Consider the following 15,236-nt stretch of genomic DNA (forward strand, 5'->3'; position numbering starts at 1 on the left):
AGACTTAAACATGCATTTGAGGTGATTGAAAGTACCATGGCGTGGGTCAGCTGTACCTTAGCCCTCAAAGTATCCTCCTTGCTTTTCAATACTTTAAAGAGGTTTTGTGCAACAGTTTTCCATATTGCAATGTGCCGTTTGATCTCTTGACTGCTGCTTCCATGAGCATTAATTATAGATCCAAGCAAGATGAAATCCTTGATAACTTAAGTCTTTTCTCCATTGATCATATTACCTATTGGTTCAGTTCTGAGGAATTAGCCCTTCTTTACATTGATTTCAGATCCATCCTGAAGGCTGCAATCTTTGATATTCATCAGTAAGTGTTTCAGGGCTCCTAGTCAACCTTCCACCATTGTAGGAGAGGATCGTATATGAGCTAGTACCAGTGGTACTGAAGGATGATGTCCAAGCTATCTGTACTGAAGGCATTAGCCAAGAGCACGGCTTAGAAATTTATGAATACTAATCGAAATGTCTCAACAAGCTGATGAAGCACCTACTCATCTCTGCGAGAAAATAAGGAAGACAGCTATTGGCCTACTGACTAGAAGAGATCCATATTTGTGCCCATTCCAAAGATAAGTGACCCAAAAGAATGCTCAAATTATAGCACAACATCACTGATAGCACAAGCAAATAAAATTTGCCGAATGTCATCCAACAGTGGTTGTAGTGTTGCATTGACAGGGAGCTAGCTGCTAAGATTTTGACCAGAATCAGAAGAGGATGTATAACAATGTACATCATTGCTGATTTCAGATGAATCTTGAACGAAAGGAGAGAGCACCAGAAAGATGTGTGCTGGTGTTTTATTGACTGTGCCAAGTCATTTGACTGTGTGGGTCATAAGCTATGGATAGCCTTGAGAAGAATAGGAATCCCAGAACATTGCAAACAGAACCAGAGAATAGTGCCTGGTTTAAAAGCAGGAAAGCTGTGTGCCAGGGTTGTATTCTCTCACCATACTTACTCAATCTATATGCTGAGCAAATTATCAGAGAAGCGGGATTATATGAAAAATAATTAGGTATCAGGATTGGAGGAAGGTTTAATAATGTGGGATGTGGCAGTGATACCACCAGCTCATGGATTGCCAGAGAGATTAACCTTCCTCAGCTTTCTAATAAACCATTTTCATTAGTTTTGCACATTTTACTTATCTGTCATGGACACCTTCCTGAGAAAGTTCTTATTTTCAAAAGAATTACAGTTGGAAATGGTGCATCCTCATATTTCTAGCCTTCTAGTTGACCTCAGAATTTCTTGGACCTTCTTTGGTGTGTATGTTTGTCTCCTTTATATCACTACTTTTTATCATAGTTACAGTGTCTAAAACCCACTGCCCCATGTGAATTTCAGGGACTGTAACTGTTTATGAGAGTAGAAAACCTCATCTTTCTCCTGGGGAGCAGCTACAGACCTTTCAGATCACAGTCCAGCTGATCCTGTAATCACAGTAATCCTCGTAACCACTATGCTACCAGTATAAGTTAGCATGGATTCTAGGGTAGGGGGGTAGGGGGTGGGGGTGGTGTGTGTGTGTGTGTGTGTGTGTGTGTGTGTGTGTGTGTGTGTGTGTGGTTTCTGTTCATTTTAAATCTACTTCAGTAAGTTATCCTGAGTTGGAGTTCTAATTGCTCCAAAGAAGTGGTTCTCAACCTGTGGGTCGCGACCCCTTTGGGGGTTAGGATGTCGAATGACACCCTTTCACAGGGATCGCCTAAGACCAGAATGGAGACACCGCTACTTTATTCATCTCCAGGCAGGTCAGCCCACATCCAGATAATGCCCCACGTATGAGTACTTGTCATGAAGACTGTTACCCATGCTACACAACAAAATGTCATTGATTTGTAATTAGAAATAAATATTTCACAATATATAATGACGTTTTTGTGATTAATCACTATTTTAATTATCTTCCATTTGTAACAGTGAAACTACATCCTGCTTATCAAATATTTACATGACAATTCATAACAGTTGCAAAATGACAGTTGTGAAGGAGCAACAAAAATCATGTTATGGTTGGGGGTCACCACGTGAGGTGCTGTATGAAAGGGTCGCGGCATCGGGAAGGCGGAGACCCACTGCTCTAGAGGCTGGGGGGGGGGGGGGGGAACATCACTTAGTCTGAACTTCCTCGAAACACCATGTGCTTTGATTCTTTAAGGCTTTTATTGGGCCATACTTTTCAGAGATCCTTTGTTCTCTGAAAGGTCATACTGGAGTGACTTTTTTGTTTTTTTATGCTAGAGTAATTATTTACCTGACTGTGCTAGATGCTATGAGGCATCCCGAGAGACAGATCATCCTGGGGTCCTGCCCTCAAGGAGTTTGTAATCGGAAGGGGAAGTAAGAAAAGTCACTCACGTAAATAATGATCACTACGGTGATGTGGCGGAGGTGAAAGATGCCCAGGAAGGGCCTGGAGTGTTCACAGGACGGAGTGACTACTTCCAGATGGAGCTCTTTAGAGAAGACTGTGGAGAGGTGGCAGTTGCCTTGAATGCTGGCAAAACAGCCAATTCTTCTCTTTCTGCTTTAAGAATCTTAAAAGCCAGATAAATTAATGGATACTGGGAGTTGAGATTGCTTCTAGCAGTAGCCATTTAATACTTCATCTGGCCCTGAAGTTTTTATTCAACAGTTTAAAAGGTAGTCTAGTATTTATAAAGTAATTAAAAGGCAGTCAAGTATTTATAAAGTAACTAATGAATATGAATGATAAATCTAATATGAATAATAGATCTGGGAAATTATTGCATTTTTCATTAGAATGACCTAAGCTAATGTGGCTTAGGTTTCTGGTAGTTCTGTTAACTATAATTAGATAGTTTTATCCAGTTACAGAGGTAGCAATCTGGTATGAAGATGATCATGAAATATAAATCTCTTACTTTTGAATATGTGCCTTTCATTGCCATAGGAAATGAGCCTAGCATATTTTCCCTGGGTTATATATGTAGCATATATTGTAAATGGCATACTTTTGAGGCAAAATAAATTGAGTTATATTGAGTATATCCACCATCTCTTATTTTAATAATTAACAAAACAAGGTAAAAAAACATAAAGGAACCTTTTATTCACCACCTCTTATTTTAATAATTAATAAAAGGTTCCTTTTTATCTTGTTATTAGAGTATATGGTCAGCAAAATTAGGGTATACACTCGAGTATAAACTGACACAAATGTCAGCTGAGGCACCTAATTTTATCACAAAATCTGCATTAAAAATGTGCTGAAAAAAAACTTGGCTTATACACAAGTATATATGGTATTCATTGTTATGATTTAAGTTTTATTTATTTTTAATTTATGCCTTATTAATACTGAGGACAATTTATTTTTCATAAAACATACTACTTGTGATTTTATCTTCATTCTTAAAGCTGCAATGTAAACACTAGATCTGCTTTAGCAAAATCATTTTGAATAAAAATCACCTATTCTAGAAATTTGCAATAACCACTTATGTTCTTCTAAAAGATAATAAAATAGTGACTGAAGGTCTCTGTACAAACATAACTAGACAACATGCTCTAAATTTTATCTTATATTTCTTTATTAGAGAATCTTGTGTCTCTGGTGAGAAAGAATAGCTTGTGTGTTGAAGTCAGTGAAATTTAGAAAAAGAAATTGCGCAGGAGAAAAATTATAGCAACTTTAATCTTAAAGCTCAAATGGAACTTTGCTTGTAGATTCAGGTTAATGAAAAGAAGAACAGTCAGAACTATCTAAAAGTAGAAGAACATGTCAGAGTGAGCCATTTTCCCAGAACTAGAGAGGGATGCCCAAATTTATTCTAGACGGCTACATGGAGTGGGATCGAGGTTGACTTGAGGTTGAGGAGTTGCTGGCTTCTTCAGAGGGCTGAACCTCAGTGACTCTTGATGTTGCTACCTTGCACACGCGCATTCTCTCTCTCTCTCGTTCTCTCGCTCTCACTCTCTTTCTCTTTCCCCAGTCTTAAACTTCTATGATACAGTGAAATATAAAGGGCATAGTTACCGAAGCTTCCTTACTCCCCCTGTCTCCCTGCCAGGCTCTGTATTATCCATTTGTAATTTTTCTATTTAGATGGACCTTTAAATTACCTATAATAATTATTTTCTGTACAGAGAGGTTTGCTAGCTTTCATCTTGTACACAGCCCCTACTACATCATTGTGTGGCTTTGAGTCAGCCATGTTCAGATCTAGTGACATACAGATATTTGGGGACCTGATTATGCCAAAACATTCATACAATGTAGGGACAACTCAAAGTTTAAAAGCAGGTTGTGCTCCTTGAATTACACCTTTGAATTTTTGTGGAGTGAAATCAGGATAGCCAAACCTTTGTTACTAACATAAATCTCACAGACCTTTGCATTCCAACTAAACCTATCACCATATTATTAGCAAATATATGAGCATTACACTGGTAACCTGGCATCGTTCTCCCTTGACTTTGACAAATTTTGTTAGAGTAAGGCCTGTCCTTGGATCCATGCAGTGAAAGATAGAGATTTTTTTTAATTATAATTTTCATATTCAGAAAGATTTTTTATTTGCCCATTTTGAAAGGTTGGATTAAATCTTACTTTCTTCATTGCTATGGGTACTTACCTTATAAGAAGCCACTAGTAAAAATAAATAATAAAAATCTCTCTAGATCAGCAGTTTTCAACCTGTGGACCGTGACCCTTTTGGGGGTCGAACGACCCTTTCACAGGGGTCGCCCGATTCATGACAGTTGCAAAATGACAGTGATGAAGTAGCAACGAAAATAATTTTATGCTTGGGGGGCGTCACCACAACATGAGGACCTGTATGAAAGGGTCTCTGCATTAGGAAGGTTGCGATGACCTTGATGTCTTTGCTTTCCATATATCAAGAGGCCATATGGTGCATAGTTAAATGTTACAAGAAAGCTTGGGTTTTGAAGGGGCCCTCCTTTAGTATTCAAGATTTGATCATGTAATTTCCATGGCATTCATAGTGCTTCCCAAGTAGTTAGCATTCTTGCTGATGTGGTTACTAGTTGGGCTGCAGTCCACACAGTTCAAAACCCCCAGTAGGTCTTCGGGATGAAGACTGGGCTTTCTACTCCCATAAACAGTTAAAATTTTGGAAACCCACAGGGGGTCTTTATGAGGTAGCATTGACTCAGTGGCAATGAGTTTGTTTGTTTGCTTTGGTTTGGTTAATGCATAAAGGAGCCTTGGAAGTGTGGTGGGTATACTTGTTGGGCTACTTTCTATTCCTTTCAAGAGTTACTGTCCTGGAAACCTATAGGGCAGTTCTACCCTGTCAGATATCACATAACCAAACTTGCTATTTTGCAGGATCCATGTGGATGTGCATGGCAGAAATGGCATTGAAAATTATGGCCAGACCAGGACAGCCAAGTTGGTTTGGTTTGGTTTTGATGTATAGAGCTGCTTGCACTCCTCTCGCACCAGAAACTGGCTCCAAATCTTTTCCCATTACATTATCCTTCACTGATGTCATTACACCAGAGTAAAGTCTGCTTTGACGATTGTGCTCTTGTTTTCTTCCCATCTCGCGCCTCTCATCATTCTCTGCAAGCAAACAAAAAACAACAGAATATCAGAATCCTCTTTTGACAACCACAGGCAAACATGTAAACCTAGATTTAGCAGCCTTCATTTCACTGCTAATAGGAGAGTGACCTTGCTGCACATCCATATGGACCCTGCAAAGTAGCAAATTTGGTATGACACTTGACTTTGGTACTGTTCTTTTGACCCCTCAGAATTTGTTCTTAATACTTACACGACTCTTTGCCCAAGTTTTGCCCTTGGCATGTTAAACTTTTCAAATAATTGCCCAAAATAAGAATAGTAAGTTTCTTGTTCTTGGTGTTTAATCACACTGTTCCTGTCATTTAGTTGTTTGCCAGATAAGCATTTAAGCCATCTGGAGCTCTTAACTTTTCCTGTTGCTCTTGGAGGACATTATATCTAACGCATAACTGATGTGGGAATCCATGGTCATCACTATTTCCACTCCTCATCCATTACAAAGCATTAGTTGACATCTTCAGGTTTGACCCCTCTTCTCTCTTAGTTTTAATTCTTCAGTGTTTTTCAGCCTTTAGAGCTCCCAGTTGCTGGTGTGTGGTGTTTGAGACTAACAGCAAGCAAGGTTCAGATCAGGAAAGAATTGGGAATTAGATTCAGTTCAGAGACTGCATATTACCCACTCAAGACTAGTGGTTTTATGTCCTTTCAGGAAGGTTGGCATGAAATTAGAAGGAATAATTATCAATTGGTACCCTCTCCCCAAATAAAAATGTCACAGTATCTAAAATAAAAGTATAAACTTGACTTAAAAAACAAAGAAACTTGAGAATGATAATGGCAACAAATGTACAAATGTGCTTGACACAATGGATGGTTGGATGGATGGATTGTGATAAGAATTGAACGAGTCCCCAATAAAATGTTTAAAAACAAAACAAAAACAACTTTGAGTTATCATTTCTGTATAATCTTAGCTGGAGACCCTTACTATGTCTGCTGTAGCTTGTGGCATGGAGTTTGAGAAGCCATGGAGAACTTGATAAAGCAGAAATGGCATTGAGAGTTATGGCCAGTCTAGGACAGCCAGGTGTGTGCTCCTGGCTCCCCCTCCTCAATAAGAAAGTAAAGGCCCTAGATATTCCTTAGGATTTCAAGCTACTTGAGGTTTTTAATTGGGGCTTTGTGATACACTATGTGGTATATGCTGAGAAGGAGGGAAATTTCTTCTTCATATGTTTTTGCTAAGATTTGAAACTGTGCTAAAAACCCCTTCAGCAAAATATAATACCTTCTCAGACTGAAAATGTGAAGAAATTAGTCAAAATATTTATATATAAAACCTGGATAGAAAGCCTAGTTTTATTATTTTAATGTGTCTTATGTATGTGTTTGTTCTCAGTTGTCAAAATGTCTACAGAAGGAGGATTTGGTGGTACTAGTAGCAGCGATGCCCAGCAAAGCCTACAGTCCTTCTGGCCTCGTGTCATGGAAGAAATCCGGAATTTAACAGTGGTAAGAAAAATGAAACGCTTTTGTGGAAAACTTTTAAGAGTGAGAAGAGCAATATGATAATCAAAATGTAGGAGAAAACATTTTAAATCTCGAGCACATTAACAAAAGCGTAGTTGATTCCTGACCCCAGGGTTGACAGTCAGACCCCATCAGGCACTCCGTGGGAGAAAGCTAAGGCTGACTACTCCCATGAAGATGGATCGTTTCGGAAGTCTTATGGAATGAGTCTGCTCTGTTCTAGAGGGTCCATCTGAGTAAGGTGCAGAGTTTTCACTTGTGATGGGTGCTTTTACTTAGAGGGAATTTAATGTGAGGCATTTCTTTCCAGGGATACAGGGAAGCAAGAGATTTCTACTCCTTCAGTAGCTGTAACTAGTTGCTTAGGTGCAATGTGGTAGTCTTGCCAAATTTCTAGAACCCGGTGAAAACTTGTTGGCCAATTTATTCAACAACAAATGTGTTGTAAGCTAGTCACTCTTTCTAGGAGTTAAATGGTACATCAGGCGAGAGTTTCTCTGCAATAGCATGATTGATATTTTGGGCTAGATAATCTTATGTGTGTGGGGTGGTGGGGGTGGGTAGCTGTTCTGTGCGTGAGGATGTTTGGCATCATCCCTGTCCTTTGCCCACCAGTACCATGTCTCCCCAGTTATGACCATCAAACCCTTTTCCGGACATTGCCAAATGATCCCTTGAGGGTAAAATTACCCTGTTGAGAACTACTGACTTAGAAGGATCTGTAAGATCCTGGCCTTCGAGGAACTTACAGTTTAGTGACTATAACCAGCTGGTTTTGTGGGTACACAGAAGCCATGGTGCTTGATTGATTCTCCCTGGTGGAGTTAGAGAGGGCTTGTTAACACAGAGGGACATTTTTGGTGAAATATGAGTAAGCCTTAATCTGATGGAACAGGATGGGAGAGTGGCTCTGAACCAGGAGGAAGGGTATTCATAACGGCATGGGGGCCCAGAGGAGAGGGCGGGCCTGTATATAAGAGCAACAGCCAGAAGTTCAGAGTGATCTAAATTGCTCCATGTGTAGTGACAATTGAGGTAAACTGGATGAGAGTGGTTAACAGGAAGTGGGACTGGTTATATTGGAATATTTTCAGAATATAGTGTCACATCCTTAAGAAAGCCCTGTTAGGGGCGATTTTAGCAGTGAAAGAACTCCTTGCGCTGGAAATGTCATTCTTGCCCTAGAGGTACGGGTATCCTGGCAGAGCCATTAAATGGATCCCTACCTAATATAGAGCTAATGTTGCTATTCCTAACGATCAGTGGCCTAGAGAGTGACACACAAGGCTGGTTTATTCTTTTACGCAGTGTGTACTATACACCAGTGGTGGCTTTTCCAGATACGGTAGATCAGTCATGAATCAGACAGATATGCACTCTGTACTCTGTAGCTTATAGTCTAGTGGATGGAACAAACAGTAATAAGTGACTGAAATTAAAAAAGCCCGCTGACTTCAAGAGTAAAGAAACTAGTTCATGTACCTGTGATTTATGTTTGTTTGTGTGGGCTCTTTAGTATTCAACTTTACTCGGCCTTTGTCAGATTATCCTCTACTCAGAGCTAGACTTCCACAGAAAAACTGTTAACTCCTCGTCAGCCTAAAGGTGGTAGTTAGCTTTACTGTCTCAGATTTAATAGAGAAAGTAGGAAAAAATGAAATTGTAAAGACAGATGTAGGGTGTTTGCTCGTATTTGGAGGTGGGAGATAAGTCATAGTGAAGCTTATCAGGTCTTCATTTTAGTGCTGGCACCAACCAGGTGCACCTGTAGCACCCTTGGTGCTTCCTGGGGCAGGATGGACATAATCTAGTGTAACAGTGCTGCACTCCAGCTTGAGCCCAGAACGTAAAGTCCGGGACCAGGCAAGTGCCAGATGGGCTGTGGTGGTTTAAGCTCAGCACATGACTTTTGTTTTTGGGGGGCTTAGATTTCTAACATACATAGTGTACTTTTCAAGTTTGATTAAAAATAGATTAGGTTGTGATGTTAATTGAATTGTTGCACAGTAGACACTTAGTCTTTCCAAAGTTCGAAGAAGATGACTGAAGGATTCGGTTTTGGGTTCTGGATGAAGAAAAGGAGAAAATCTGTCTTTAACTTTTCTTCTATAGGTGAGTTAGGTGACTGACTAAAATTTTCTTCCTGTGTACCCTTGAAAAAGATCTCTAGAACTCTACTGTGATAGCTGTTTTATATAGGATGTTTAGAACAAAGTCTGGCGTGTAGGTGCGTAATAAATATTTGAATGAGTCAGACTCCTCCACCTGTGATCCATTGCAAAGCAACATTCGTGTTAGCTTTGAGCGAAGCTTCAGTTCAGTAAAGTCTGTATGACTCTCCCCATTGTAAGATGCTCTTTCCCACTGTGCAGGTTTCTGGGTCACAGCACATGAAGGCAGCTGTGTTTCTGACTGCACCCCTGCCTGTGTCTGGGGCAACCAGATATCTTAGCATTTGGCTGGTGTCTCTTTTAACTCAGTAGCACTTTTAACAACCAGCCTCCTTTAGCTTGTCAGAGCCTCTTAGTTTAACACCTCAAAATGTTGTAACACGTGTTCAAAAAACCCATTATGCTTAAATTCTCCAAGTAGAAATAAAACGGATGAGAATATTCATAGGGTGTGATGGTCGATTCAAGATGGGGAACAATTATACCAGAACAAATAATAGCTGTTTGTTGTGTGATATACAGTTCAAGATGAATTGGAAACACTGGCCCGGTCATTTTGGTCTCAATCCTGCAGTAGTGCATTCTCCTCACTTTTCAGAGCTCTGTAATTATTCATAAACTTCAGTGGTGTTCAGCTGGGATTGAAGTTTATTAAAATCATACCAAAATGATTTTATACCATGGTGATTATGTAAAATACTATATTCCTTAGCAAAGTTCTGAGGAAATAATTGACAGCCTTCTTGCCATTGAATTTTACCTCTTCCCTGACCTCTTTGAAAGTGGAGAAGAGGAAGTTAATTGTCTTTTTTGTGGGTGGGGGAGCTGAATCTGGAACAGAACAATCACCTTCTAACTTCCCCGCATCCTTCAACAGTAATTGAACGCCCAGTTTCTTTTTCATGCTGGTTTCATCCTGAAGTTGTTTAATGCCTGTAGATTGGACAATTCACATTTCTCACTGTATAGTCAAATCAGGTAAACCATTTAGATAAGAATTCAGTGGTGGGGACTTTAAGGCTGTTAAAAATAAGCCATTACCCCTCATTAGCCCTTCATTTAGAGCAGTACTTCTCAAATTTGACTGTTTAGATGGCCTCGTGAGAATCTTGTTAAAATAGAGATTAGGAATAAGGTGATTTGGGGTGGAGTCAGAGTCTGCATTTCTTTTACTTCCCAGGTGGTGCTAGTGCTGCTCTAAGTAAAACACAGTGGTTCCTATTTCTCACTGTGGATCATAGACCCCTAGAAGGGTTTAGAAACACCATGCCAGGGCTTAACACACACCCGCCCCTTTCCTGACTCCATTGGTCCAGGTAGAGCTCAGGCGGCTTGATTTTTATGGTTCCCCAGGTGGTTTTAATTTGCAACAAAGGTTATGAATCCTGCTTTTGAGAGCAAGAAAATCTTGACTTTGCAGGATTGCCCGATTGGGTAGGCTTGGAAAAGATTTCTCATCATCATTTGAGACTCCGGATGTTCTTTAGCACAACCGAGACCCATTGACTTTTCTTTGGCTCCAAATTCTCATTGGGTAAATTCAGACTCTTTTAGACTGCAGTTTCAGATATCAGCAGTTTTAATGTAATTCTCTGGTTGTGGTCATGAGGGGCATGAAAATGTTCTGAGAGAGACTGTTCTTCTGTCTTGCAGTGCTGCTTGCAAAAGTAGAAAGGAAGAGTCAGTGTGGGTCAGTTGTTCTTCTATTTGGACCAGCTTCAGGAGGATGGATTAAGTGTTACATAATTAGACATAGTTGGTTGCACTATTGTCAATGGCATGGGGAACATAGCGCACCCTAATCTACTGACAGTGAAGGAGCGCCCCTCCCCAATAAGATGATCATAAAGCTTACATGTGACTGGAGAACTAGGCTAAAAGTACAGAGAGCTGGCTCTTATTCGCAGTGATGAGTGCACTCCACCCCTCTCCTCGCCCAGTGTATGCCTGTCAGAAGATTTGCTGCCTCTTGAGATCTTAAGGTTTGGGACTCATAAAAAAGTTTTTCACAAAAGAAAATGTTGGGACTGGGCTCTTTTGTAAATCTCTGCCCTTTAAAAAAAAAAATTCTCTCTTGTTTTTATATCGGTTTATTAGGGGCTCATACAACGCTTATCACAATCCATACATACATCAATTGTGTAAAGCACATTTGTACATTCATTGCTCTCATCATTCTCAAAACATTTGCTCTCCACTTAAGCCGTTGCCATCAGCTCCTCATTTTCCCCTCCCCTCCCCCCTCCCTTATGAACCCTTGATAATTTATAAATTATTTTGTCATATCTTGCCCTGTACGAAGTCTCCCTTCACCCACTTTTCTGTTGTCTGGACAACAATCTCTGCCTCTACATATCTCTCCGAGGTGGAAAGCGATACTATAATCTCTTTACCCTTGACCCTTTCTTGTTGTTTCTCATTAAAAAAATATAGTCTTCGAACTTTTAACATTATATTTTACTCTTTCAAGTTGGGGGATGAGATCTGGGTTACCAGTTTTGGGCTTTGGTTCAGTAATCTTGGATCAATCTTTTGGAAATTATATTAAAGTGCCAAGTAAAATGAGAATATACATGTAAGAGAGCTAAGTTTTTAAAATAATTTTGTGCTGGGAGGTCTTCCAAAGAAATGACCATCTTTAACATTTTCTTTGGATTTCCTGTGCAGGATCTTTTTATGTGCTACACAAGTAAGAAGACCAGTGATTGATTTTTTTGTAGCTAAACTCTTCTCCCGCCTCCCTCCCAAATCCCTTCAGGGTCTGACCCAAATCTGCATCTCCTTTCCTCTGTTCTCCCCCCCCCCGCCCCCCCCCCACATACTGTGTGGCTGGGTCACAAGTCTACACCTAACGTAGGCCATCTTCTTAGTTTATTCTCTACGTGTGCTGTTCGCTCTGCTTAAATGCTTTTCCAACAAGCAAATTCTTGTCAACTCTTAAAACATAATCCAGGTGTTGGCCTATTTATGGAACATTTCCCAACCCCCTTTCTCTCTGCCAACTCCCCCCCACCACCACCAGCTGGTCATTTTCTTCCATGTGTCCCTGTAGGATTTTACAACATTCTTTAGAATAGGATGAAGGATTATAATGCTGTTATATGACTTTCATAATTAAACTATATAAGCTGTTCAAAGGTTGTAATCTACTTGTGTATGTATCTTTTGTATAGTGAGCACATTCACTGTTGGTTGACTGAATGAGTCAACCAAAGTGGAGGAGAGAAGATTAGAAATAATGTGCTTGCTGTCTGCTCTTGGTAAAATTTTTGAAAACTGGAATTTTAAGCTACTGCTGCTCCACTGTTAGTGGAGGCTTCATGGGAAAACATTTGATACCTAATTTGGAAGTGGAAAAGATGAGAAATTGGTAAAGTTTTAGAGCTGAGTTCATAGCCAAGCTACTTGGTGTGGCATTCATGGGAGAAATCAGATGTCTTGGGTGTATATTTTATCCTAAGAGTTGCTTTTCCTTTGGAATCCAAAACAAAAAGAAATCTGGGAAAACTAGGGATGCTTTTCCAAAATGCCCTACTCTCCTTTCTGTGAGAGTTGAGTTTTTCAGTAGGTCTTGGAAAAGAAAGTTTCTTACTCCTGCTAATTTCACCAAGTCTCAAATAAGAGCTCCTCCTTCCATAATGTGATGATGCAAATCCCCAGATGAGCATATTGGATTTTGCGAATCACATTTCAGACCACTTACAGATGCAATCATTTGACACCTAGTCCTTTTAGAGAATGTGCTGATTTGAGCTAATCTTTGCCTTTATACCATTCTCTTCAGTTCATCTCTGAAATTCACAATTAATTTTTCTTACTTCTAGAACAACATCCACCATTGAGCATGTGTTTAAATACCATTAGGCTCAAAATAAAAAAAGGGCTTAAAGCGTAAATCACTCGGTGGTGCTGGTCAAAAAGCCCTTTCTTACGTTTTTTCCCATACTAAAGTTATGCAGCTCCCCCAATCTTAGCCCTGTGTGTTAAGGGACAAAGAAAAGGGCTGTACCCAAAAGACAACTGGTCAGTTCACCCTCATCCATTTCCATGTCCCTTACCCACAAAGCAAAATTTGGAGGCAAAGTCTCTGTTCAGTGACAGGAAAGGAGCCCCTCCCTGTGATCAGAAACTGGCAGTGATGCCCCGGCTAAAGCAAACTCTGTATCACTGTGGTCAGGTGCAGCTGCCCCTCCCCTCGCAGCCCCGCATAGAAGAGAGAATGACAATGCAGAAGCCTCAGGGTCAGCCACGCGGGAAGCTTTCTTGAGGAAGAGAAGGTGTTCATCATGCATCTCTGTACCATCGTGCTGAGGCAAACTTGATCATGGTTAGGGCCCCTGCATGCTACGAATGATTACGTGTTCTGCTAGAGAAAGATCACCATAGGCCCCTTTCCCATGTGGGAGCACCCTGAGTCAGGATCAGCTGAAGACAGCTAACGGTAACCTTCTATGAGGGCATTATCGGAAACCTCCTCAATTCTCCTCAAACCCCTTAATTGCTTGAAGCTTTGCATAAATTACACCAAGAAATTTGCTCTGGTGCGTGTGTTTTCTCCATTTTGTTTGTACCTCTTTTCTTGTTTTAGTTCCTGATAGGAGGCGCTGTATCTACAATAACTTCTACACCAGTGGTTCTCTACCTTCCGAATGCCATGACCCTTTCATACAGTTCCTCATGTTGTGGTGACCCCCAACCATAAAATTATTTTTGCTGCTACTTTCATAACTGTAATTTTTCTACTGTTATGAATTGGGTGACCCCTGTGAGAGGGTCGTTCAACCCCCAAAAGGGTCACGACCCACAGGTTGAAAGCCACTGTTCTACACGAATATGTTTTTCTTTTCAAAATATTAATACATGAAAGTTTATTAGCATTTATTAGGGTCCGGTATCTTGTCACATTTTTGTGTATGTGGGTTTACATTTCAGATCAACATTTTTGTATTCAACGACGTAAACAACTAATCAAACCTCTTAATAGCTTGATCTGTCCCCTCCCTTTCTGTGCTCTTCTGCCTCTTGTAGAATCCCAATCTTCCTTCCTTCTTAGTCAGGTTCACATCTGCCTGCCCTCTAGTCCAGGGGTAGGGAGCCAAGGACTGTTTGGATTTTTAAGACACCATTTGTGGGCTGTGTAACTACCAACTGAAAGATAAGCTTCTGTATCTGGTCAGCATTTAATTAACTCAGCTCTAACTTGATGGCTGGGACTGCTTTTCTTTGATGCGACTTGTGATTTTAGCTGATATTGATCATCTCAAGGGTGTTCATAGTCTAGCGGCTCCACATTCCCCACCCCTGTTCTAGGACACTGCTTCCCCTTCCCTCGATTTCCCTCCCTCCTTGGTAAAACATCAAAGTCTGTTTCTTTTGGTATGAAGTCCTTTATCTTAATTTTTTTCTTTTGTAACTGGTTCCATACAGTATCTGCCCTTTTGTGATTGACTAACTTCACTCAGCATAGTGACCTTGAGACCCATCCACGTTACACTTTCTGCATCATTCTGTGTTCCATCGCATGTATGTACAAAGTGTGTTTGACCACTCTTGCACTGATGGGCATTGAGGTTCTTTTCATTGTCTTGCTGTTAGGAATACTGCTGTGACGAACATGGGGCACACGGCTGCTTGCGCTCTGCTGCTTGTTCCTCTTGAGTATGTGCCAAGTCGGCAGGGATGGCTGGGTCTGACATCCCAGCACCATGTCACTTTCCACAGGGATTGCACAGCTTTAGTCCCACTGTTTATTGCTGCTTGTTGAGCGTTGCCATCCTGTTGATTGTTCTCTCCGTTTATGGACCTCTTGTTGCTCGTTTCAGAAAGATTTCCGAGTACAGGAGCTCCCACTGGCTCGTATTAAGAAGATTATGAAGCTGGATGAAGATGTGAAGGTGAATTCACATTTATTTTTATTATCTATATTGAAGCTGAAATGATGGCAGGCCATTGTTAAGTTCCCTAGCGCTCACGGCTTAACTTTTTAAATGAAAGTGTTT

The 15,236-nt window shown here is 40.5% G+C and overlaps 1 protein-coding gene across 5 annotated transcripts in view; it reads left to right on the forward strand.

Annotated features, from left to right (window-relative positions):
* NFYC (nuclear transcription factor Y subunit gamma) overlaps positions 1–15,236 on the forward strand; it is an 82,018-nt gene that overhangs the window by 43,140 nt on the left and 23,642 nt on the right. For 4 of the 5 annotated variants that reach the window (XM_075554546.1, XM_075554557.1, XM_075554574.1 and 1 more), the window contains exons 2-3: positions 6,936–7,048; positions 15,060–15,131. In XM_075554546.1, the coding sequence (XP_075410661.1) occupies positions 6,944–7,048; positions 15,060–15,131 (177 nt within the window). In that variant the 5' untranslated portion in view covers positions 6,936–6,943. Of the gene's footprint in view, positions 1–6,919; positions 7,049–15,059; positions 15,132–15,236 lie in introns of those variants that run through there. The other variant, XM_075554537.1, reaches the window with a different exon arrangement.

This window comes from Tenrec ecaudatus, chromosome 1 (genome assembly GCF_050624435.1).
Source record: "Tenrec ecaudatus isolate mTenEca1 chromosome 1, mTenEca1.hap1, whole genome shotgun sequence".
NCBI classification, from domain to species: domain Eukaryota; kingdom Metazoa; phylum Chordata; class Mammalia; order Afrosoricida; family Tenrecidae; genus Tenrec; species Tenrec ecaudatus.